Source organism: Stenella coeruleoalba (genome assembly GCF_951394435.1).
Source record: "Stenella coeruleoalba genome assembly, chromosome: 20".
Lineage (NCBI taxonomy): Eukaryota > Metazoa > Chordata > Mammalia > Artiodactyla > Delphinidae > Stenella > Stenella coeruleoalba.
In genome coordinates, this window is record NC_137166.1 from 46,907,541 (window position 1) to 46,930,395 (window position 22,855).

General features: G+C 52.8%; 4 protein-coding genes across 8 annotated transcripts in view; 2 read left to right on the plus strand and 2 right to left on the minus strand.

The window, feature by feature from the left end:
• The window catches only part of LOC307179490 (cytochrome P450 2A13-like), a 79,625-nt gene that overhangs the window by 6,188 nt on the left and 50,582 nt on the right, over positions 1–22,855 (minus strand). The gene's annotated exons all lie outside the window — the stretch shown is intronic.
• ACTMAP (actin maturation protease) lies at positions 457–6,727 on the minus strand (the record flags this gene model as incomplete). Of its 3 annotated transcripts, none has more annotated exons than XM_079908686.1 (6): positions 457–1,643; positions 2,445–2,515; positions 2,610–2,739; positions 3,107–3,231; positions 3,754–3,822; positions 6,408–6,727. In XM_079908686.1, the coding sequence occupies 6 exons, from the start codon at positions 6,725–6,727 to the stop codon at positions 1,306–1,308; spliced, it is 1,053 nt and encodes a 350-aa protein (XP_079764812.1). In that variant the 3' UTR covers positions 457–1,305. The 3 variants fall into 3 exon arrangements, with proteins under 3 accessions (XP_079764812.1, XP_079764813.1, XP_079764814.1); XM_079908687.1 differs by lacking the exon at positions 6,408–6,727 and adding an exon at positions 6,104–6,166; XM_079908688.1 differs by lacking the exon at positions 2,610–2,739 and having other exon boundaries at positions 1,522–1,643; positions 2,445–2,521.
• On the plus strand, positions 7,703–21,432 carry SNRPA (small nuclear ribonucleoprotein polypeptide A). 3 transcript variants are annotated; one of them, XM_079908698.1, is made up of 7 exons: positions 7,703–7,857; positions 8,304–8,398; positions 11,202–11,374; positions 13,601–13,780; positions 15,986–16,159; positions 16,604–16,692; positions 18,286–18,845. In XM_079908698.1, exons 2-7 carry the CDS (start codon positions 8,326–8,328, stop codon positions 18,443–18,445), a joined length of 849 nt encoding a protein of 282 aa, XP_079764824.1. In that variant the 5' UTR covers positions 7,703–7,857; positions 8,304–8,325; the 3' UTR covers positions 18,446–18,845. The 3 variants fall into 3 exon arrangements, 2 of the variants coding, with proteins under 2 accessions (XP_079764824.1, XP_079764823.1); XR_013825394.1 differs by lacking the exon at positions 7,703–7,857 and adding an exon at positions 21,410–21,432 and having other exon boundaries at positions 7,908–8,398; positions 18,286–18,516; XM_079908697.1 differs by lacking the exon at positions 7,703–7,857 and having other exon boundaries at positions 7,909–8,398; positions 18,286–18,844.
• Positions 18,396–22,752, plus strand: MIA (MIA SH3 domain containing). Its single transcript, XM_079908705.1, has 5 exons — positions 18,396–18,516; positions 21,410–21,539; positions 21,633–21,766; positions 22,237–22,347; positions 22,663–22,752. Exons 2-5 carry the CDS (start codon positions 21,416–21,418, stop codon positions 22,684–22,686), a joined length of 393 nt encoding a protein of 130 aa, XP_079764831.1. The 5' UTR covers positions 18,396–18,516; positions 21,410–21,415; the 3' UTR covers positions 22,687–22,752.

Below are 22,855 nucleotides of genomic sequence, written 5' to 3' on the forward strand. Positions count from 1 at the left end.
ATTGGAGCAGTAGCGCTGGGTGGGGTGATGGGATAGTGATTGGTCTGGGGTAGAGGCAGGCTCAGAGTGGGCGGGTTCATTCATCCGCTTCACCGAGTTGCTACTCTTGTGCCTGGCTGTGTGCAGGGGACACAGGAGTGACCAAGACAACTCCAAGCCCTGTCCTCCAGGGCTCCCAGGACAGTGCACCAGATATAGTGCCACCCAGGGTGGCATGGGGGACACAGCAGTGACCAAGACAGATCTGTTCCTCCCCTTTCGGAATGGATGCAATAGGTATTCGTTAAATGCTCTCTCTCGTTCCCCGTCCCCCCTCCCCCATCTGCCTGGTTTGAATCCCGGCCCTGCCGCTTGCCAGCCATGTGACCTTAGGCCAGTGACTGCGCTTCTTCAGGCCTCAGTCTCTCCGTCTGTCAAACAGGGAGGATCTAGTACCTTCCTTACAGGGTTGGAGGATTTGACGAGTTAACGGGGGTAAAGGGGTTGCCACAAATAACTAGTCTTAGAGGCTTTTGCTTTTGTTTTTAAATCAGAACACACAGGTGGAGGAGGTGCTCAGCCAGAGGGAGTCTTCCCAGAGGAAGTGACAAGGAGCCAGGGTAGAGCAGTTCCAGAATTGTCTGTGGCACAGGGCTGGGGGGTGGGGGAGACAGGACACCTAGGCACCTGAGAGGCCACTATGCCTGGCTGGTGGCAGAAAGCGTGAGGAAGAACAGCCTGGGGTAAGGGAGGTGACCTGGGGCGGGGTGAGTTTAGTCCCTGCCCTGCAAGAAGTATGCCGCGCTGCGCTGCGTGGCATGCAGGGTCTCAAGTTCCCCCCGACCAGGGATCGAACTGTACCCCCTGCGGTGGAAGCCAGGGAAGTCCCTGGTTTGCGTTTTAAAAGGCTTCCCTGGCTCCACATGGACAGACACTGGGAAGCAGCAAGGGGTCCAGAGAGACGGCGGGCAGCAGCCAGAAACAGGTGGCTGCAACACCGAGGTGGGGTGGACAAGCCCTGGGGTCTGAGCGGTTGCCGGTCTCTCCCTTGCAGAGAAGGAGCTTGTCTGTGGGGCTCCTGGCTATAACCCCAGCCCAGAGTAGGTGCTCAATACTGGGGGACGGGCTTGGGGGAGCTGAGGCCCAGGATTGGGACTGGATGGAGTCGGGGGGGACCCTGCATGAAAGATCTCTGGTTGGAGGTCCTCAGAGATCCAGCCCAGGCCCCCAGGCTGTCGTACAGAGGAGAAGATGGGGCACTCTGTGAATGGTAACACAGCTGAGCTGTGGCTGCGCCCCGTCACTCCGGCTCGGGGCTGCAGCAGGCTAGTGGCCGGAGTCCTGTGGTCGGAGGAGCAGGGCCTGGCCGCAGAGGCCGGCCCGCACCCCACCGACGGGCACCACGTACTCCCGGCCATCGGCGGCCCGAGAGGGCGAGAAGTCCGTCAGCTGCAGGTTGCTGTCCCGGACTTGGTCGTAGTCCCACAGCTGGTAGTGCCAACTCTTGCCCTGCTTGGCGAGAAGGTAGACAGCTCCTGGGGAGCCTTCCTCTGGCAGGGATGGTGGCTGGCGGGGCGTGCCGGGTGCTGGGTGGAACAGGCCTGGCAGCTCAGGGTCCTCCTCGTAGCCGAGGCTGGGCATACCCTGCACACCCAGCAGGACCCCTGGGAGGAGAGAGGGAGGCTGTGAGTGGGAGCTGAGCCCTGACGAGGGGCGGGGGCTCCCTGAGTCCCACCACAGCCCTCCAGGGTGGGTGCTACCTCCATCCCCACACTGTCAGAGAGGTCAGCACAGGCCAGCAGGCAGACAGCTGGGCTGGGATTTAGACCCATGGTGTTGGGCTCTAGAGCTGCAGGCATTTTAAGTCCGGCCTCCAACAGCCTGTCAGCACAGGGAGGTGCCGAGGCGGCACTGAACAGTGCAAACATCGTCAGCTAGTTGTCACCAGCTGTCCGGAAGAGCACTGCTCAGAGAGGCACGCACACAAGGGAGCCTCCGTCCAGGCCACCTGACGTGCAACTCTGGCCTCTCAGGCAGGTGCAAAGACGAGGATGCTGACTGTAGCTAACACTTACCAAGACACGTAACATACCAGGCACCATTCACAGAGTTACGTCCTCTGCCTAAGATGTGGGCGCTGCTTTTGCCTTGATCTCCAGATATAGGGCAATGGAGGCCCAGAGTCACAGAGCCTGGAAGTGGCTGGACCAAGTCTGCAGCCCAGACTGTCTGATCCTTGTCTGCGCTCTGAGTTTCTGTTTGTGGAAAACCCTGATTGGCGGACACTGAAGTACCTGTTGCTGGCCAGGTCCCTGCTAAGTACCCTGTAGGGACAGGGATGGCCCAATCCTGGTTCCTGCCTTGGGTAGTGGGGAGGTGCCAGTGCGAGGGTAAGAATGTGAGGAGGGGAGACGGGGCTGGGGAGATCCAGGGTGAGGGCACAGGGCATGGGAGGGGGGACCCACCTGCACTCACTGCCCAGTGGGCCTTGTGGCCCTTCCTCTGACACGGCTCGTGGTTGAAGTCCTCGTCATACCTGGCACTGGGGTTAAGGCCAAAGCTGTGGTGTGGCTGTGGGACCCACCCGTCTCCACCCCTGCCCTGCTGCTCCCTTCCTGACCCTGGGATACGGGATAAGCAGGGGATGTCCGGCGACAAGGTGCTGCAGGACGTGGTCTCTGTTGGGACCACCCAGGCCGCCGTAGAGCACCTCTGCCTGGCAGCCCAGTGCCTCTTGGGCCAGCCTGCCCATGTCAGTCACTGCAGGGACAGAGCAGACACAGAAAGAGCGATCGCTGTGTGCCTGGCACCATGCCAAAGGCTTTCGGGAACCAACACCTATAACTTTCGCCTTGACCATCACCTCTTTGAACAAATGCAGAAAATGAGGGACAGAGAGGGTCAGCTGCTTTGTCCATGGCCACACAGTAGAAAATGGCAGAGCTGGGATGGAAACCCCAGGTGGCCTGGCTCCAGAGTCCACCCTGTGACACTCTGCTCTACTGTGGGAGGACAAGGGCCCAAAGAATGGAACAAAGCCCCCTTATGTGCCCGGTGTGTCCTAGCCAAGCTCTCCAGTCCCCTCCTGCAGAACACCTGGCTTGAATCCCTTCCACACCCAACCTACCTGAGAACATCTCCCCCTGGGCCGTGTAACCTCTCTCCATGGCCACCTGCACCAGTCTCTCCAGGGGGGTGCCGCTGAGGGGTGCCAGGAGAGTGCCTGCCATCCACAAGGCCACCAGCCCGCACCTGGGGAGACACAGGCCCAGCCCCCCAACCCCTAACTCGTGTCTTTCCTGGGCCCCCTCTCGCCTGGAAACTGGAGTGTGGGGAACAGGTTTGCCGCCCTAGGGGAATTCCCTTCTCCTCCCCCAGGCCAAGTGGGGAGACCTGACTCCCCCTCCTGGGACAGAGGCTGGCCAAAGCCTGAACCAGGGCTGGAGGGCTGGGGGTGTGGGTGGGAGGGTAGGGAGAGATGTCACCTGGGCTTCTAGGAGGAGCAGGTGCCAAGGTGGAGTCAGAGATAATGGACCAGGTTCGTTTGTTCACTTGCTTATTCGTTCCAACTGTTTACTGCGTGTGCACCCAGGACCCTCACGTGGTAGGTTCCCCCTCTCCCTCCCCTCCTCAGCCTCCTCCTTCTCCCCAGGCTGCCTGGCGTGAACCCACTCTTCCCACACTCCTGGGTCAATCCTCACAAAGCCTGGCGAGGGCAGAGGCTCAGAACTCACGGCCGGCCAAGGGGTTGGGGTCCCGGATTAGGGCACGTACTGAGGGCCTTCTTGGATGAGGGAGGGCAGGTCAGCACAGAAGAGGATCCACTGCAGGTCACTTCTGAAACTGAATGACAGTCGCATTCAGGTCACGCGGCAACCAGCTCCTAGGGTCCCCCCATCGAGGGCTGGCTGGGAGTGGGGTGTCAGGGATGGTGAAGGGGAGGAGCATGGGCTCAGCTGTCCTGAGGCCCGAGGGCCGCTCTTGGCTGGGTCCGACTTCCTTCATCCCTGTTGAGACTCCTCCCCTCCCCAGCCTCAGTTTCCTCATCTGCTCAGTGGGAATCATCCTTCTGCCTGCTGCTCCCTGCTCTTCCTCTCAGTTACTGAAGGGGCAAAGAGCAGATGTGCAAAAGCTTTGCAACTAGGAGCCAGAGGGATTAAATTATTAGAAGGGGTGTCTCTACACCATGGATGAAAAAATTAATCGATAATCAATCTAAGAAAGAAAGAGAAAATTTTATTCGAGCCAACCTGAGGGTTATAACCTGGGAGAGTCTCTCAGAATGCTCTGAGGACTGTTCCGCCTGTGAGAGATCAAAACACAGTTATATATGTTTTTTTGAGACAAAGGGTTGGTTATATGTCAAATGACATATTATTGACAGTTTACTCAATCCAGATCTACAAGTACAAAGCAAGTTATGGGTCATGGGTCATTGCGATCCCTTAACAAAGTTAAGAAGGAAAGCCGTCTCCTAAGGAGTTGTGACCCTTGATGAGATCAAGAAGAAATGTTATCCCCTAAGGAGGTCTGGTTAATGCAAACGCACAATACACGCTAAATGGGAGGGAGGAGGCCCCAGTGGGCAAAGAAAAATTTCATGTTTAAAATTCTCTTGTCTTGCCATAAAATATGAATTTTATTTTATCAATACCCAAACTCTGAATGTTTTTCCCCTCTCAAACCTGTTTTTCAGGCAGTTAGATAAGGTGGGAATCCCTTCCACTCAGCCTTGAGCAAAACCAGGTAACAACTGCTCCAGGCCTAAGACATCACCTTGATAGACTCCTCACAGGCTTCACCAGCCCCATTCTTGGGGAGGCCACTCAGAATATTTTGGTGATCCCAGCCCCTCCCCCCTCTCCCCCACCAGGGCTCAGGAGGTGCCGGGCAATGTGCTTATATTTCTATCCCAAAGCCAGTGAAAGAGTAAGGTTGAGGGGGGCAACTTCCTGATGAAAGGAGATGATTATCCGCACAGTGGTTCAAAGCAGGGAGCCCCAGTGCCATGCCCCACCGTGGCTAAGTGACTTCACCTCTATGAGCCTCAGTTTCCTCATGTGGAAAATGGGATAATAATAGTTCCTATCTTGCAGGGGGAGGGATAAATTAGGAGTCTGGAATTAACAGGTGCACACTACTGTCTATAAAATAAGATCTACTGGACAACAAGGATCTACTGTATAGCACAGGGAACTATATAGTCAATATTTTGTAATAACCTATGAGGGAAAAGAATCTGAAAAAGAATATATACAGACGTATATATGTATGTTTTTACATATATATATATATCTGAATCACTGTGCTGTACACCTGAAACTAACATGACATTGTAAATCGATTATACTTCAATTAAAAAAAAAACAGTTCCTGTCTCATGGAATTGCTGAGGTTAAATTAATAAGTAAAAACGCTTAGAACAGCACCTGGCATACAACAGGTAGTTGTTACTTGCATTAAATTTGCCTCATTATGGGGGAATTCCCCAGCGGTCCAGTGGTTAGGACTCTGCACTTCCATTGCAAGGGGCACGGGTTCAATCTCTGGTCAGGGAATTAAGATCCTGCAAGCTGTGCAGCACAGCCAAAACAAAAAACAAAAAATTTGCCTCACTATGGTTGGGGCGTTTAGTGCAGATTATAAACTTGTCTAGAGAGCTGGAAGTTTCTTCGGTGAGTCTGGGCAGGTCACTTGTCTCTCTTCCCTTCAGCCCTGGCCCAAGTCTAGCCCCCTCCCCTCCTGCCTGATCTCCTGGTGCTCCAGCTTCCTCCTGGGCCCCAAGACTCCAATCTCACCACTCTACTCCTCGAAGGCAGTCTCTCTCCCTCCCTGGAAGGGCACAGATCCATTCCACAGCTCCCCAGCGCCCTCAGGACAGTCCACCTTCCTTCACACGCCTGCCCCCCCATGCCCTGTGTGGTCTGCTCCTGCCCACCTGGGAAACCCCACATGTGCCACCTCCTCTGTCCCAATAAAGAAATATTTGCAGGTCCTTGAAAAGAACATCTTTTCATGTCACTCTGGGCCTGGGCACAAGCTGTTTACTCTCCTCATCACGTGCCCTGGCATAACTTGCTCCACAGCACGCAGGGATCCCCTCCTTCAGGCAGGCCCCACTGACCCACCAGCCTCGGTCGGGCACTCCCTCTGGGCTCCCTCCTCACGGCTCTGACCACTCTGGGCTGTCACTGGTGGAGGGAGGGATCTGTCTCTCCCACTGGACGACGTGCTCTTGTGAGGGCAGCTTTCCTCATTGCTGAAGACACACCGCCACTGAAGAGGTCTAAGGAAGGGGGCTGAGGCAGTCAGACTGTTTGACCTTGAGGAAATGGGAAACCCCAAGAGGAGATGGCAGCAGTGATCTGGGGACAAGTGGTTGGGTGAGACCCTGGGTGGGTGGGTGGGAAGGGGCATGGGGACCCTACCGGTTCTTGCGCAGCTTCAGGAGCCTCTTCACGTCCTCTCTGCTCCTGGGGACTGGGCCGGCCCTCTCCAAGGCCTCCTTCAGGAGCTGGCTCTTCTCCAAGCCGAAGACGTGAGGGGGAGAAAACCTGGTGGTAGGGGGTGGAGGCGGCAGTGGGGGCGGTGGGGGAATAGGGGTCTGGAGACTTGAGGGAGAGGGTGGAAAAGCTAATTCCGGGAGGTTTGGGGGTAGGGGAGGAGGTGGAATTATGGGGGCCTGGGATGCAGGGGTTTGAGGAGGAGGAATTGGTGGCTCTAAAGAAGGAGAGCATGGAGAAATCATTTTGGGGTCTGTGACTTGGGTTGGAAGATGGAGAATGAGAGAGGGAAGGATCCTCCAAACTGTGCTGGTCGCAGGGTTGGAGATTTTGAAGGTTTTAGAACTGAGTTCCAGATTTTGGGGCCTGAGCAGTGGGACTGAAAACACCAGGGCTAAAATCTGGAACCTTGGGAGCTGGGATTGAGGCTGACTTAAACCACAAGGAATCTGAGGGTTAACGGGGTCCTTTAATGTGCAACCAGATTTGTGGTATAAGTTGGGATGCAGGGCTCAAGGAGTGACACTTAGTAGGAGTTAACTTCTTATCCCTGGTTAGAATTGGAAACCTGGTGTTCAATTTCAGGACATGAAAGCGCAGACCTGGGACGAGGCACCAAACGCGTCGGATTTACGGCCCCAGTGCTAAAGACTTGGGGAATTTAGAATAGATCGCCCCTTCGCATCCCAGACCCGAGTTTGGAACCTTAGAGCTGACCTTTGAGTCAGAGGTCAAGAGGTCAAAAGGACACCTGGGCAGGGAAAACAGCCTAGTTGTGGAGAAAGTCCTGAAATCAGAGCGCAACAGGAAGAGTCTTGTGGGTAGGGGAAGGCTCATAGATCGGAGGTCGTGGGGAGCCGCGATGCCGCTGGGATAGGGTACGGATTCGGGAAGTAAGACGCGCCTCCCCTTCCAGCAAAATGGCGGCCGCAGCGCACAACCGCTCCCAAACCCGGAGGTAAAACTCACAACTCGTGTCCGCCCCTTTAACAATCACGTGACAGAAAACGCGTAGCAGCTGGGGAGAGGTGGGGCTTCCGAAGAAAGGCCTCCGAAGAGACGGCCGCAAGAACCGCGTTCCGATTGGCAAGAAGCACGAAGAGGGGGCGCGGCCTTCACTGATTGGTCCGTAGCCCCGTGTGCCGCAAAAGGAGGAGGGCTTGCAGGCGGTGGGCGGAGTTTTCCTGCCGAGGCGGGAACCCAAGTGTCGTTTTGATTGGCAAAATCTTGACCCAGGACTCTGATTGGCCAAGCTACCAGGTTTCCGCGCAGGGATTGGCTTGTAGAAAAACAAAGGCGGGACCAGGAGAGGAAGTTTTGTGGTCGGCGCTCAGCAACGTAGCAGAAGCCACTTGCGGGAGGTGAGAATCTTTCGGTGAGTATCCTTGGGCGCAGGCGGCCATGGGCGCCTGGCGGGTGGAGGGCTTGGCGCCCGGGTCTTCCCGCGCCTCGTGTTGGGGAATTCTTTTCCTGTTGCTCGAGGCCAGGGCTCTACAAAGTCGTCCCTCCCTCCTTAACTGCCTCTACATCCGGGCTTTTTCTCCTGGACCGCCTTTGAGGTCGTGGGCCAGTGGGAATCGCCACCTAGGACACTCGCGTAGAGCATCCTGGGACTCGTAGTAAACCTCACGAGATTTCCCTCACCACGCGGGGAAGAGAAGCGGTGTCCTGTGTTTGCTTTGTTTTCCGAGCTGTTCTTCCCTCTTCCCGTCTCTCTCCTTTACCTGACTTCCTCTTGAAAGGAAGATCCCTAAACAGCCCGCGTTGGGACGAAGGATTTGCAGAAACCCAGGGCTGAGTGGGACTTTTTAATTCTTTCAGCCCTACCTCAACAACTCACTCCATGGCAGTTCCCGAGACCCGCCCCAACCACACTATTTATATCAACAATCTCAACGAGAAGATCAAGAAGGATGGTGAGTTCTTGGGATAGTCCGGACTCCAGGCTATCCCGCAAGAGCCGGCTCCCTCTTCTGTCCCCAGCATCCATGTCTCTTCCTCAGCCTTGTCCACTCAAACTGTTAGAGTTAACCCCTCGGCCTTTGCACATGCTGCTTCCTCTGCCTTTAACATTTCCTCAGTTCATCTTACGCTCTGCCCATTAACCTGGTCACTTACTCGTGCTTCAAGGTTTCACCTCACAGGACCTCTCCTCCAGGATGCCTTCCCCCTCCCTTTTGCACCCACGTGCCTGCCTCTGACTTCCTATAACCCTGGACATCCCCCTTCAAGCCTTGATTGTTCTGGGCTGTCATGGGACTGTCCCTTTCCTGGCCTGTGAGTTACAGGAGGGTAAGAACTGCAACTGTCTTGGTCAGTGATTAGCCCACAATGAAATGTTTCATTTCAAAATGAAAATGAAATGAACAATAATGATGGCTAACACTCGGTACCAGGTGCTGACGTAAATACAAATCTTGGTTACTTTTAACTTTCACAGCAACCCTGCAGGAAGGACCTATTCTTCCCATTTCTCGGATTAGGAAACTGAGACTCAGGGGTGATATGATTTGCCCAGGGTCACACAGCACTGAAAAGTGGTTGACGCCACCAGTATGGAATTCTGCTTAAGAACTCAATTCTTGACATCAGACATACTTTTCCATTTTCTTGAGCAAGCTACCACTTTTTGTTGACACTGATTTTCTATATAGGAAGACTGGGCAAAGTCATATCTTCTCTGTGTGGGTGTTATGGGGATTATATTAGATAAACTTCCATTCAGCTTCTTTTTATGGTGCTCAGCGGTTAGTAAGTGTTGGATAAGTGTTAGCTCTTATTATTGCCTCAAGAAAATTATTAGGAGAACCAAAGGAGCTCGCTGGGATTAAGTTTGACGTTACCAATAAAGTTGCTGTTGAAGGTGATAAAACGAGCCCCGTAAATCCCTCATATACTTTTAGAACGTTGTGCCCAGCCAGTGCTTTGTGGAGCTGGGGACACACTGGTGACTGAGACAGTCCTGGTCCTAGCTTCATGGAGCCACAGTCCAATAAGGATGACAGACCTGCTACCAGACAGTGATATCCCAGAGTAGCTAGGGCCATGATTGGGGAAGCACAGGCAGAGTTGTCAGGGTTGAGATGGGGCACCTAGAAAGAGGTATTCATTCAGTTTCATAGAAAAGGAGACATTTTGGAAAAGCCTGACAGGTAGAAGAAGCAGTATTTATGTTATTATTTATGTTATGATGTGGGGGAAGAGAGTTCTTAACCTGGACCAGCACATGCAAATATCCAGGGGCAAAAGAGAGCCCAGGGCATTCTGGGAACTACATGTACTATAGTTTTGTGTGTCTGAGACTTAGAGGCCTATGACTCATGGAGAACGGTGCACTCTGGCTCATGGGGCCTTGTGGGCTGGGTGAGGTGTTGGACTTTGTCCTGAGGGCTTTGGGGAGCCAGGCAAGGGATGCAATTAATTGTGAAAGATCTTTCCAGCTGTGGAGGGTGAACTTGAGGGGGCAAGAAAGGAGACTGGGGAGAGGCCCAGAGTCCAGCGGAATGACTAAAGCCCAAACTGGGTTCATGGGGATGGGGAGTGGAGACAAAGCCCAGAAATGTCATCAGAATTTTTGGCTATTTGCTTCCCGCTTTGCCCTGCCCCGCCTTTTCTTTCCTCTCCTCTATTTCTTTGACCAAACATCTTAAGCTCAGATACCTTCTTTGCATAAGACTGGTACCCTTTTCTTGCTGTCAGGTGTGGCAGTTTGCTAGTGAGATATGGTGGTACTGGGTTCGGATGGGCTTGGTTCCTTGTCCCTGTCCTGGTCCTGGCTCTTCAGGGTCTTCCCAGCACCCTTGGGACACTCCTCCTGGGCCAGTGACAGATCCTCTGAGAGCTTCTATCCATGTTAGTAAAATTGAGACAGTTATAACTGCTGCTTCATGGAGTAGTTGTAAGAATTTAGTGAAGTTATTTCCATAAATCATTTAATGGTACCTTTATTCATGCAAATGCTTTTGGAGGTTTGTGTGCTGGTGACCATACTGCTCATGGGGATAAGGTGATAAATAAGAAGGCTTGTAGCTCTTCAGAAGGAGAGCTAAACAACAAGTAAACAAACATGATGTCAAGAGGTGGGAAATGCCATGAAGGAAGAGCAGGTAGGGTCCCAGGAGTGGGGGAGAGTGACATGAGAGGGCACTTACTCACACAGGGTGGTCAGGGAGTGCCTCAGGTGGCAGCATATCTGCTGAGCCCTGGTTGAATGGAAGGAGGCCATACACATCAGAAGGATGCTCCTAGTAGAGGGAGCAGCCAGTGCAAAGGTCCTGAGGCAGAGTTGCTGTGATGGGCCTGAGAAAGGGCAGGAAAGCCAGTGTGGCTGGAGCTACAGGAGTGAAGGTGGAGTGTGGGGAGAGATGAGGTGGTAGAAGTCAGCCTGGGCCACATCAGGGGCGTGTGTCAAGGTGCTGGAGACAATGAGAAGAAGTGCTCGCATTTATCGAGCGTTTACTGTGTGTCCTGTGTATGTGTGACTCACGTTCCTCGTACAGCGACGTTGTGAGGTAGGTACTGTTACTGTCGATCTCTTCCAGAGGAGTGCACGCGACCACTTGAGGTTCTAGGCTGCTGCTGGTATTGCTCTGTACTCGTTGTCAGTGGACTGATGGTTTCCCTCCTGGGCTGCGTCTTCTCTGCAAAGGGGAGCTCGAGACGCAGGACATGATACCAAGGCCTCCAGTCACCTATGGGTCTTTCCTCCCCCCACCGCAGAGCTGAAGAAGTCCCTGTACGCTATCTTCTCCCAGTTTGGCCAGATCCTGGATATCCTGGTATCACGAAGCCTGAAGATGAGGGGCCAGGCCTTTGTCATCTTCAAGGAGGTCAGCAGCGCCACCAATGCCCTGCGCTCCATGCAGGGTTTCCCCTTCTACGACAAGCCCATGGTGAGCACTGGGTGTGGAGGGTGTGGGTGTATGCCCGTGCAAGGCTGTTGCAGGCTGGATGGGTCTGGACTTATGTCACCTGTAGTCCAGACCATTGAGGACGGGAGTTTCTCTTGCTAGTCCTCAGCATCCACTGTTCACTGCACTGGGGCTGTGGAAACACCGTGATCAAGGGAAGGCCCAGCTCTGCCCTCTCGGGCCCACAGTGCAGTTGGAGAGACACGCCTGCCTCCAGATGGCGATGACCCGGAGGGGTCGGGGCTGGGACCGGGCAAGTGCACAGAGCTGGGGGAGCTTAGGCGCGGCCTCTCACCCACTCTGGGAGTTTGCCGGGAAGCCTTTATGGATGAGTAAGACTTGGAGAAGAGTCGCTGGGGGAGGAGAGGGAGAAAGACAGTGGACTAAGGCCTGGAGATAACCAAGAGCACGTGTAGTTGAGGAAGTGAGTCAAGTTCCCTTAGCTGGAGTGAAGGGTGGGATGTGGTGGGAGGGACTGGCCTGGAGAGCCAGTCAGAAGTCAGGCTAAGGAGCTGGAGTTGGTCCTGAAAGTGGACTTGATTCCGAGGGTGCTGGGGAAGCAAGGGAAGCTTTTTGGGGACTGCCTGTGGCTGTTGGGTAGGGGGTTAGGAGGGAGATGGGGTTCCGTTGTGAAGGTGAGGCTGGGTTGGCTCCCAGGTGGTGGGGTTGGGCCAGGACCAGGGCAGGGGCCGTGGGATGGGAAGAAGTGGGTTACGGATGTTCAGGAGGCCAAGTGGGCAGCCGTGGGGACTGCCGTCCAGGAGGTGAGGAGTGGCTTAAAGTCCCTGCCCTGAACTAGAATTCCTGCCGTTATCAGTGGGAGATGTTTTTGGTTCTTCGGGCTTTTTCCTTTGTTCCTCAGTCAGTTTTCCAGTTTCACCTGATTGTAATATGCTTCCCTGAACCAGTTCCCTTGGGGAGGTGAGAGAAGTGTCAGTGCCTGCAGGTCCCAGGCAGGTCACTTCATGTGGAAGACACTGGCCCCGGGTTTAGTGGGGCCGCCTGGAGCCCTCACCTCCTGGAGTGCACTGCTTGTCATCGCCTCTGGCTATGTGAGCGCACAGTTGCCACATCTTCCGTTGCTTCTCTGGAGCGGCCAGGAATTCACTTTTGAGGACTAAAACCAGTAAATCGTTTCGTGTAGACCCTCCTCCCCTGCTTTTCTCTGAAATCATTGCTTGGACCATATGAAGCACTGAGCCACTGTGAGTTCTGTGAGTGAGTCCCGTCAACTCTACCTTCAAAACCTCTACCAAAAAAATAAAAGAAAAAAACCAAAAAGTCCCCCAACCAAACAAAACCCTCCACCTGTTCTTCTCACTCCCCCTCTGCCACCCACCTGGTCCCAGCCGCCACCCTTCTCCCTGGTTCGACACCTGGTCCTCACAGGCGACTCTCCATCCCGTGGCCACAGCGCTCCTTGGGAGTCACAAGTGAGAGCTCGTCACTCCCCTGCGTATAACACTCCATGGCTCCTGGCTTTCTCCCTCCTCATCTGTGTTGGCCTCCTTGCTTTTCCTTGAACACACCCTCCACTCCTTAGCTCTTTGATGGCTGTTCCTTTGCTAGAATGCTCTTTTCCCTAGATGTCTGCGTGGCTCCCTCCCTCCCTCTGTCTCTACACCAGTGTTTTCTCACTGAGGTCTTGCCTGGCCACACTGAAAATTTCAGTTCTTCTCAACTCCTCACATCCCCTTCTCCAGTTCACTTTTTAATCTCTGTCATATCTTTCCCAGCGAACAGACTCCATGAGAGCAGGGGCTTTTGTGTGATTTGCTCATTGCTGTACCGCCAGAGCAGATATAGGTGCTCCATAAACCGCTGAATGAATGAGATTTAGCCTGGAGACTCAGTTCTCGTCCTGTGTGATGGAAACCCCCCTGCACAGTGCTCCTGTCCTGACCTTGTTTCCTTCCTTCTGCCTTGGGCCTGATGCTTGGGGCTGTCCCATCTTCCCTTCAGAATCTCAGCAACCTCTGACTGGGCACTTGCTGTGTGCCAGGCACCGTTTGGAGCACTTTCACTCATGGTCTTCACGATTGTCCTTTGAAGTGGGAAATACCGCAGTCCCTATTTGACAGATGAGGACGTTGAGGCCAAGTGATTTCTGTGACATTACTCACCAAGCTCCTGGCAAGGTCTGATTGGGCATCCGGGTGGTCTGGCCCCAGACCAGTCTCCTTAACCCTTCTGCTCTCGGTTCGGCAGCGCATCCAGTACGCCAAGACTGACTCGGATATCATTGCCAAGATGAAGGGCACCTTTGTGGAGCGGGACCGCAAGCGGGAGAAGAGGAAGCCCAAGAGCCAGGAGACCCCAGCTGCCAAGAAGGCCGTGCAGGGTGGGGCGGCCGCCCCTGTGGTGGGCGCTGTCCAGGGGCCTGTCCCGGTAAGCTGGGGCCCAGAGACATGGCCTTCTCACCACCAGGTCTTCCTCAGCCACGTGGGCTGGCTTGGGGGTGGGGTGGGGAGGGGTCTCCCCTTGTGGATTCAGACTCCCCCCTCCCATTTTTCTTAGAGAGACTGTGTGCCTGTCTCTAGGGAGGGGTTGAGCATGTGAGTGACGGTATCTCCACTTGGAAATGTCTGTGCCTGCCTGCCTGTTTCTCAGGATCTTTCTTTCTCTGTGTCTCACTGTTTTGTTTTCTCTTTCTCCTTGACCTTGATTTTGCTGTCTGTGTCTTCTAAGTCAATGTCTGTGTAGAAAATCCAGAGAAGACTACTAATCAACTGTTAGGATTAAAAAGAATTTAATTTAACAAGGTCACCAGATATAAGGTCAGTATGGAAAAAGTCAGTTTTATTTCTACACGTTGGCCACAAACAAGTAGACTTCAAATTGAAAGATAGCTCCGAGGAGTAAATTCAACAAAAAGTGTGCAAAGCCACCCACTGAAACTATAGAACATGGCTGAATGAAATTGGAGATGACCTCATCAAATGGATAGGAAGACTCACTGCTATTAAGACGTCAGTTCTCTGCAAATTAATTTAAAATTCAACACAATTCCAATCAGAATCCCAGCAGGGACTTGTGGGGACAGACAGGCTGTCTGTAAATGTCTGGAAAGGCAAAGCAAGGCAGACGAGGAGAACAAAGCTGGGGGCCTGCTATATAGTAATCAAGATGGTATGGTATTGGCATAAGGGTAGAAAGACGGACTAGTGGGGCAGAATAGAGTCCTGAAACATCCACACGTGTATGTAGTCACTCCATGTATGTCAAGGTACCACGTGCAGTCCAGTGGTAAAAGGGGTTTTTCCCCTAGTAAATGATACTGGGCCAATTGGATATCTGTAAGGGGAAAAGTTAGCCCTGCCTTAACAATGTATAAGTTACTTTGAGGTGAATCATAGACCTGAATGTGACAGCTACAACAATAGACGTTCTAGAAGAAAACAGGAAAGTGTCTACGACCTTGGTGAGGGCATGAAGAGTGGAAACATCCTGTTTTCTAAACAGGATACAGAAAGCACAAAGTATTAAAGAAAAGATGGACGAATTGGACCTACTCAGGTCTCCGAGCCTCCACGTCAGCTTTTCTGATGGGTTGTGCTCTATTGTGTCTTGTGTCGGTGATGGTGTCTGGCTTACCATCGAGCTCCGCCACTCTTACCATCTCCACTCTTCTGTGCCCAGCTTTCTGTCCACCTTTGACTGTTAGATGGGATTCCAGCTCCTGTCTCCCCTGGGTGCACACGCTCTTGGTCTTCAGGCTGTCTCCCTTCCCCTTGCCACCAGCGCTCCCACTTCTTCATGCACCTGCCTTGACCATTCCTAGCTACCTCTGCCTTCCACTGTCTGTTCTCTGGGTCTGTTTCTTTTTCCATGAAGTTTTTTTTTAGAAGCAGGAGTACAGCATGCTGCTTACAGTGTTTATTTCCACCCCTTTTAGTTGATAATGTTTTTATTTTTTTTCCTAGGCTAGTTTTCTACTCATATGTCTCTAAACAAAGTTAGGCCCTTCTGGCGATTTTTTTTTTCCCCCTTTGGCCACGCCACATGGCATGTGGGATCTTAGCTCCCTTACCAGGGATTGAATCCATGCCCCATGCAGTGGAAGCTCACAGTCCTAACCACTGGACCACCAGGGAAGTCCCCCTGACCAATTTTTTTTTTTTTTTTTTTTTTTGCGGTACGCGGGCCTCTCACTGTTGTGGCCTCTCCCGTTGCGGAGCACAGGCTCCGGACGCGCAGGCTCAGCGACCATGGCTCACGGGCCCAGCCGCTCCGCGGCATGTGGGATCTTCCCGGACCGGGGCATGAACCCGTGTCCTCTGCATCAGCAGGCGGACTCTCAACCACTGCGCCACCAGGGAAGCCTCCCCTGACAGATCTTTATATGTTAAAAGAAAGGTTTTTTTGAAACTCTTTGATTTAATGTCTGCTGTGATCTTGGGTCTGTTTTGCTCCATCCGTCCCTCTTTGGGTGCCTTTTTTGCCTTTTCCAAGACTGGATCTTTCTCCCTGTGTCTCTCACACCCTGGGTTTCCTGTAACAACCTTTTCTTCTCTCTGTTTCCTGTCGGCACTGAAAGCACACCTCCTCCCACCTGCTGGCGCCCCTCTCAGTCCTGCCCTTCTCTCCCTGCAGGGCATGCCACCGATGACTCAGGCGCCCCGCATCATGCACCACATGCCGGGCCAGCCTCCCTACATGCCGCCCCCCGGCATGATCCCGCCTCCGGGCCTCGCACCCGGCCAGATCCCACCAGGGGCCATGCCTCCACAGCAGCTTATGCCGGGACAGATGCCACCTGCACAGCCTGTAAGTGTCTGGTCCTCCTGGGCTCTGCTATAGTCAGAAGACGGGAATGGCAAGGGGCTGGTGGGAGCACTGTTTTAGGTTGGGTGGTCTGGGCAGGCCTCCCTGAGAAGGTGATGCTGGAGGATGAGGTCAGGTCCTGGGACAGAGAAGTTGGTGTGTTCGTTGGAGCAGCTTTGGAAGGTCACGGTGAGGCTGGAGTGGGGGTAGGCTGCACCTAGATTCATTCAGTGAACTTCTGAGCACCTGCTTATGGGTACAGCAGTGCTCTCTTGTGGCTTACAGTCTAGGGGGGGCACGACAGGCAACAACACAGGGTATGTCAGGTGCAGGACTAGAAAGAATTCAGGAAGGGGCGGGGGTGGGGTGGGGTGGGGCAGGGGCTGGAGAGCAGGAGGGCTGTAGATCCCCGACCAGACTCAATGGGCTCCCGTCGCTCTCCTGCAGCTTTCAGAAAATCCACCAAATCACATCTTGTTCCTCACAAACCTGCCTGAAGAGACCAACGAGCTCATGCTTTCCATGCTTTTCAACCAGTAAGTGGGGCCTGTGGCTGGCTGGGGGCCGGAGGGTGATGGCCAGGAGGTGGCACCATGGGGATGGATGAGCTTCACAGTTCTGCTGGTGGAGTCCCAAGCCTGCTTAGGCTGTACAGGCGGGACAACGGCTAGAGGTTAAAAGGAGGAGGGTGAAGTCGGGCCTGCAGCAGCGGGGTGTGGAGGGCAGCAGTGGCCAGGGCGGGTGGGCCGTCCTCTGCCTTCATGGGGCTGCAGTGGGGCTCCAGGCTCTGTGTCTCATCTTTGCAGTCTCTAAATTGGACATAGGCAAGTCAAACAAGAGTGAGATGTCACTGAACACTGGCTAGACTGGTAGGAGTCAGCCTGTTTAGACTGCAAGTATGGGAGGTGGGGATGCTTGACCCCGCGTGCCCTGCAGATAGGATGCAGACCACTGCGGGCGTTGTGTAGGGTAACTGGCCACCGTTTAGTCATGCTCACCTGGTGGCTTTGCTGCTTTTTTTCCCCCCACACATTTTTTTTTTAATTGGAGTATAATTGCTTTACAATGTTGTGTTAGTTTCTGCTGTACAGTGAAGTGAATCAGCTATATGTGTATATATATCCCATCCCTCTTGGACCTCCCTCCCCCCGCCATCCCACCCATCTAGGTCATCACAGAGCACTGAGCTGAGCTCCCTGTGCTATACAGCAGGTTCCCACTAGCTAGCCATTTTACACATGGTAGTGTGTTCATGTCAAACCTAATCTCCAGTTCATCCCCCCCTCCCCTGGCACCCCTGTGTTCACATGTCTGTTCTCTACGTCTGCGTTTCTCTTCCTGCCCTGCAGATAGGTTCACCTATACCGTTTTCATCTGTACCTGTTTCTAACTGTATATCCTACAGAAATTCTAACACGAGGCCCCAGGGGCTGTGGGTAGGGCATTCCTCACAGTGTGGCAGGGAGCCAGAGGCAGCCTGGGAGAAGGGAGAGGTCAAGTGCAGGTGCTCGCGACTGCACGCCACGTGGCAGCTAGAGGGAACAGGAAGAGCAGCGTGCGTGGTTCCTTATGCTAACGCCGAGGGGCAATTTTGAGAAGCTGAATAAAACAGGAAAAGAATGCCATGCATTCATATACCATGTCCACAGAACAATGCATATTTTCTAAGGATACTCATGGAGAAAGGGATAACCAGTAAACATGAGGATGGTTGCCTAATGGGGAAGGAAGTAAGGAATGAGAAGAGGGAAATGAAAGAAACAGCAGACCATGAAAGTCGGGATGGTGGTAATTTCCAGAGTGGTTATTTGTACGATTCCTTAGATTGGGAGAGGACGTGGAGGGTGGGGAGGAGGCAGTGTTCTTTGTCTTGACGGAGGTCATGGTTGCACAGGTGTTCATGTTAACAGTTTTATTTAAATGGTATGTTTCCTTTGTGCACACTTTTTTATATTAGGGTTTATCAACTTAGCATCATACATATTTGGGGCTGGATAATTCTTTGTTATTGGGGCTGTCCTCTGCATTGTGGGATGTTTAGCAACATTCCTGGCCCCTACCCCCGGGATGCCAGAAAGTTGGGGGGAGGTGCTGAGTCTGGATTCCTGAGGTCTCTGACCATCTCTCAGGTTCCCTGGCTTCAAGGAGGTCCGGCTGGTCCCAGGGCGGCACGACATCGCCTTCGTGGAGTTTGACAATGAGGTGCAGGCAGGGGCCGCACGCGACGCCCTGCAGGGTTTCAAGATCACCCAGAACAACGCCATGAAGATCTCCTTTGCCAAGAAGTAGCACCCTTTCCCCATGTCTCTGTCCCCTGTTCTGGGGCCACCCCCTCCCCCTCTTGGCTCAGCCCCCTGAAGGTAAGTCCCCCTCGGGGGCCTTCTTGGAGCCGTGTGTGAGTGAATGGTCGCCACACAGCATTGTACCCAGAGTCTGTCCCCAGACATTGCACCTGGCGCTGTTAGGCTGGAATTAAAGTGTTTTTTTTGAGGTTTGTTTTTTTCACAACCGTTTGTTGTTTTTATTTTCTTGTCCTGTGTGTTTCCCTTCCCTGCACATCAGATTATTCTGAGCGTTTGGGCCTCTCAGCACGTTGGGGATTGCAACCTTGGGAAAACCCAGAATAGTGTAGCAACATTGTCCAAACTAAAGTCACTTTTACCACTTTGGTAGATTTTTATTTTGTCTCAATCAGCATTCAGGGCAGGAAATTAAAACCCATGCTGCCAGGTACAGTTGGGCAGGTTCTGTACTGTGCAAGGATGCCACTTTTAATGGCACACCATTCACTTCGTAGACTTGTATGTTGATTCCAGTAATTTTCTAACGTGATAGATTGTTAAGAAAGAGGTTTTTCTTCATCTTTTTCTAGACAAAAATGCCTTCTGTCATAGCAAGAGTCCCACAGAAACCATTCTAGGTACTTCAGGAAGAAAGGGAAGGGAATTGGGTATTCATGAAATCGTCGGGAGGATGTTAGTGGTGGCAGTCTGGGTTGGAGACATTTGAATTCAAGATTGCAGCCCTCGATTGAGCTGCAGTCTCTAGAGTTCAGGAAGATGTCAGTGCTGCTGTTGGGAGTCCCTAAACTTCACACTTGGGAAGCTCCTGATCAGATGCTGGTACCAGGAGCGTGGCCAGTTCACACACAGCTGTTCCCCCCGCTGGCCAGGTGCCAGCCAGGAGCTTCGGGCAGATGGCTGAGCCAATCTTCCCTCCAGTGCCCCAACTGCAGGGGAGGCTGGGAAATGTGGTTCCTGGCTGGACAGTCACGTACCCAGCTGAAGCTATGGATAAGAAGGGGAGATTGAATGGGGGACCTTTCTTCACAATCTGTCATACACCTGACCTGGCAATTTTTAAATCGACTGAAGTATATTATATGTATATATGTATATATATATAGCTTAAAACCTTTTCTCACACCATGTAGATGGGAAAGTGTGATCACTTGCCAGAGTAGAAAATTAACCACAAAGATAAATACAATAAGACATAGTGCTAAATTCTCCCTGGATATTTTTTGTCCTGTCAAGGCTCTGAGCCCCAGCCTCCTCCTGCTGCACTCCTTCCGTTAAAGAGGAACATCAGTGTTTGAAGCATTTGAACATCAGGGTTTGTGGCACCAGAGGCACACTTTCACCTTGTAGGATCTGAAAGATGAAAAGGGGAAGGTGATTGCCGTCTTCACTAAATGGCGCGGTGTTATTGCAGATGGCTCGTGGGAACCCGGGGTCTGTGGACCGTGGATCCTGGTTTCTACTGTCTGCCTGCTGGGGGGGCTCCCTGGCTGTTTCCTCCATGGGCAGTTGATGTCTGCACTCTGAGCTTCATTTTCTTCCTGTGCAAAGAGGACTCTTTCTGTGGTGCACCGCCCGCCCCCCTCTCCCCCCACCACTGCTACCCCACCGGGCACGTAGCAAGCACTGAATAAATTCAGCAAATAACTTGCTGAGTACCTGTTACACACTAAGTACTGTTCTTGGCACAGGTTGTGCGGTGGCAAATGAAATAGACAAGCTAATTTCAAATGCTGGGTTCTGATAGAAACAACTGACATAATGGGGTGATGTGTCGGTGGAGCTGGGGAGCAGTAACAGATGATCAAGGGGAGCCCCTCTGAGTAGGTGATATTTGAGTAGAGCTGTTTGATGCTCTCATGGTACTTGGTGCTGGGTGTTGGGTATGTGGAGATGGCTTAGGCCCAGTCTTTGCCCCGATGAATTCTTCCCCACCCCAAGCCTGTGTGTGTCCATCTGCTTCCCCTAAAACTAAAGTTCGGACTTGCTTGCTGACCAGGGGTGAGAATACCTGAGGAAAGAGATGGGTCTTCAGGCATGTAGATCTCTGTTTGAAGCACAGTTTTAGAAATGAGACTTGAGTTCAAATCCTCTGGCACTTTCTCATTCTGACCCTGGGCAACTGACTGAGCTCCAAGATCAGTAGTGATGGGTGTGGGCCTGGAGCCAGATCTAGCCCCTCCACTTCCCAACTCTGTAACCTTGGACAGGTTCTTTAAGGCTCTGTGCTTCCATTTCTACGTAAAATGGGGTTATGATCACTCCTCTTAAAGGTGGTGCAGAGTATACATTTGAGTTAATAAAAATATGCATGGTGAATGCTCTATAAATAACTACTAGTTTTTATTATTTCTATTTCAGATGAGAAAGATGAGGCTCTGGGAGGAGGAATAGCTTAGCCCAGGTCACCCAGTCAGGAAGTGGCTTATGAGGATAAATAGTGATCGTGGTAGGGCATCGCCTAGCTTAAGGTCCAACATATAATATTCACTCCATACTTGGGAGCTGGGGCTATTCCTGGCAATCAAAGGGCTGCCTTGTTCTGCTGCCCCTCAGCACAGGAAATTCCAAGGTGGTTTTTCCATACTGGCTTCTCTGGTTCTGTCCCTGCGGGGGAGAGCAGAGGGGCCCAGGTCCCCAAGCCAACTCATAAAAGATGGAATTGAATATCAACTTGCTTGTCTTACCCCGTCTCTGTTGAGGGGGTGGCTGTTACTTGGAGTGGCCTGGGCTGCCTTGAGCCTATCTGGGTATTTCCTTGTGCTGGCAGCCCTCACCCTGTCCTTGAAATGGTTCTGGCTGGGTAGCAGACTATAGGTGGTGTGGGTGAAATTTGGGACTGGTTTAAGGCGGGGACAAGACCCAGAACACAGGCTTCCTTGTGCTGCTGGAGAGGGAGGGCAGGAGGGAACTGGAGACCCCGTTCCTCCCTTAGGCACTCTCTTGCTTACAGTCCACGATGGCTTGGTCCTCGGTGCTCCTTGGTGTTGTCTTGCTGTCTGCCTTCCCAGGTCCTAGTGTCGGGGGCCACCTGATGCCCAGGCTGGCTGACTGGAAGCTGTGTGCTGACGAGGAATGCAGCCGTAAGAGTTGGGGGTTGGGGGTTGGGGGCGTTGGGGGCTTGGATTGCTAGCCTGTGGGGAGGGTGCTGTTACTCCCTTCTGTTCCTTCCCCAGACCCCATCTCCATGGCCGTGGCCCTTCAGGACTACGTGGCCCCCGACTGCCGTTTCCTGACCATACGCCAGGGCCAAGTCGTGTATGTCTTCTCCAAGCTGAAGGGCCGAGGGCGGCTCTTCTGGGGAGGCAGCGTGAGTCTTGGGAGAACAGAGGAGGCAAGGGTAGGGTGGCTGGGGTGGGCGTGCACCCTGATTTTTCACCTGAAGGGAAAATCTGAGGGAGTGAGCTGAAATATAGTTTTGGAGGGGAGGCTATTGTGGTCTACTTTACTTTGTTTAGCAATTATTAGGGCACCTACTATGGTGGGTACAATAAAGAACGACCCCTTTTATTCTATTGGAGGGAGACAAGGAGATAGGTGCCACCCCATCAAAAATACCAGCAAGTATGTGCTGCTTTGAGAATTAATATAAAGTGACTGGGTGACTAATTCACATGGGGTGGTCAGGGAGGACCTTAGAGCATGTGACTTTAAGCTGGGATTGGAATGACAAGGATGGAGCAAGCCAAGTCGAGATCAGGGAGAAGAGAGTGCAAAGATCTTCAGCAGGAGTGAGCTTGCCATCTTCCCAGACCCCGGCTTTTAACTCCTCTTCCCCAGGTTCAGGGAGATTACTATGGAGACGTAGCTGCTCGCCTGGGCTATTTCCCCAGTAGCATTGTACGCGAAGACCAGACCCTGAAGCCTGGCAAAACTGATGTGAAGACAGATGTGAGTGTCTTGGGGGCTGGCAGGGACCTGGAGGGAGGGCCCTTGGGCAAAGATGCGCCTACCCTTGGCTCCCTGGCATCCTAGCTGTATGCGCTGGAGCAAATCCCCTGCCTTTTCTTATCTGAAAAATGAGGAGTGATTTCTAAGTCCTAGTCCGATTGAGAGGTGCAAAGGGTAGAGGGCTCTAGGCTAATTTGCATAGCACTTGTGCAGCCAAACCTGGCGCCTGTGGCTGCAGCATTTGCTAAAACCACTAGATCCTTTGTGGTGTGACCGCTAGTTTTCTCCCCACTGTTTCCCCTTTCTCTTTTTCAGAAATGGGATTTCTACTGCCAGTGAGCTCAGTCTACCGCTGTCTCTGCTGTTGTTTCTCGCTGACTTTATGCAAATACATCAGCCAAGTGCAAACTATGGGTGTCGGTGGTCTTTGTGGTGGGTCTCTAGAAAGGAAGTGTTTCCCCAGGCTTCTGAATCTAGCCAATCAACCCACTGACTGTGGTAACGTCAG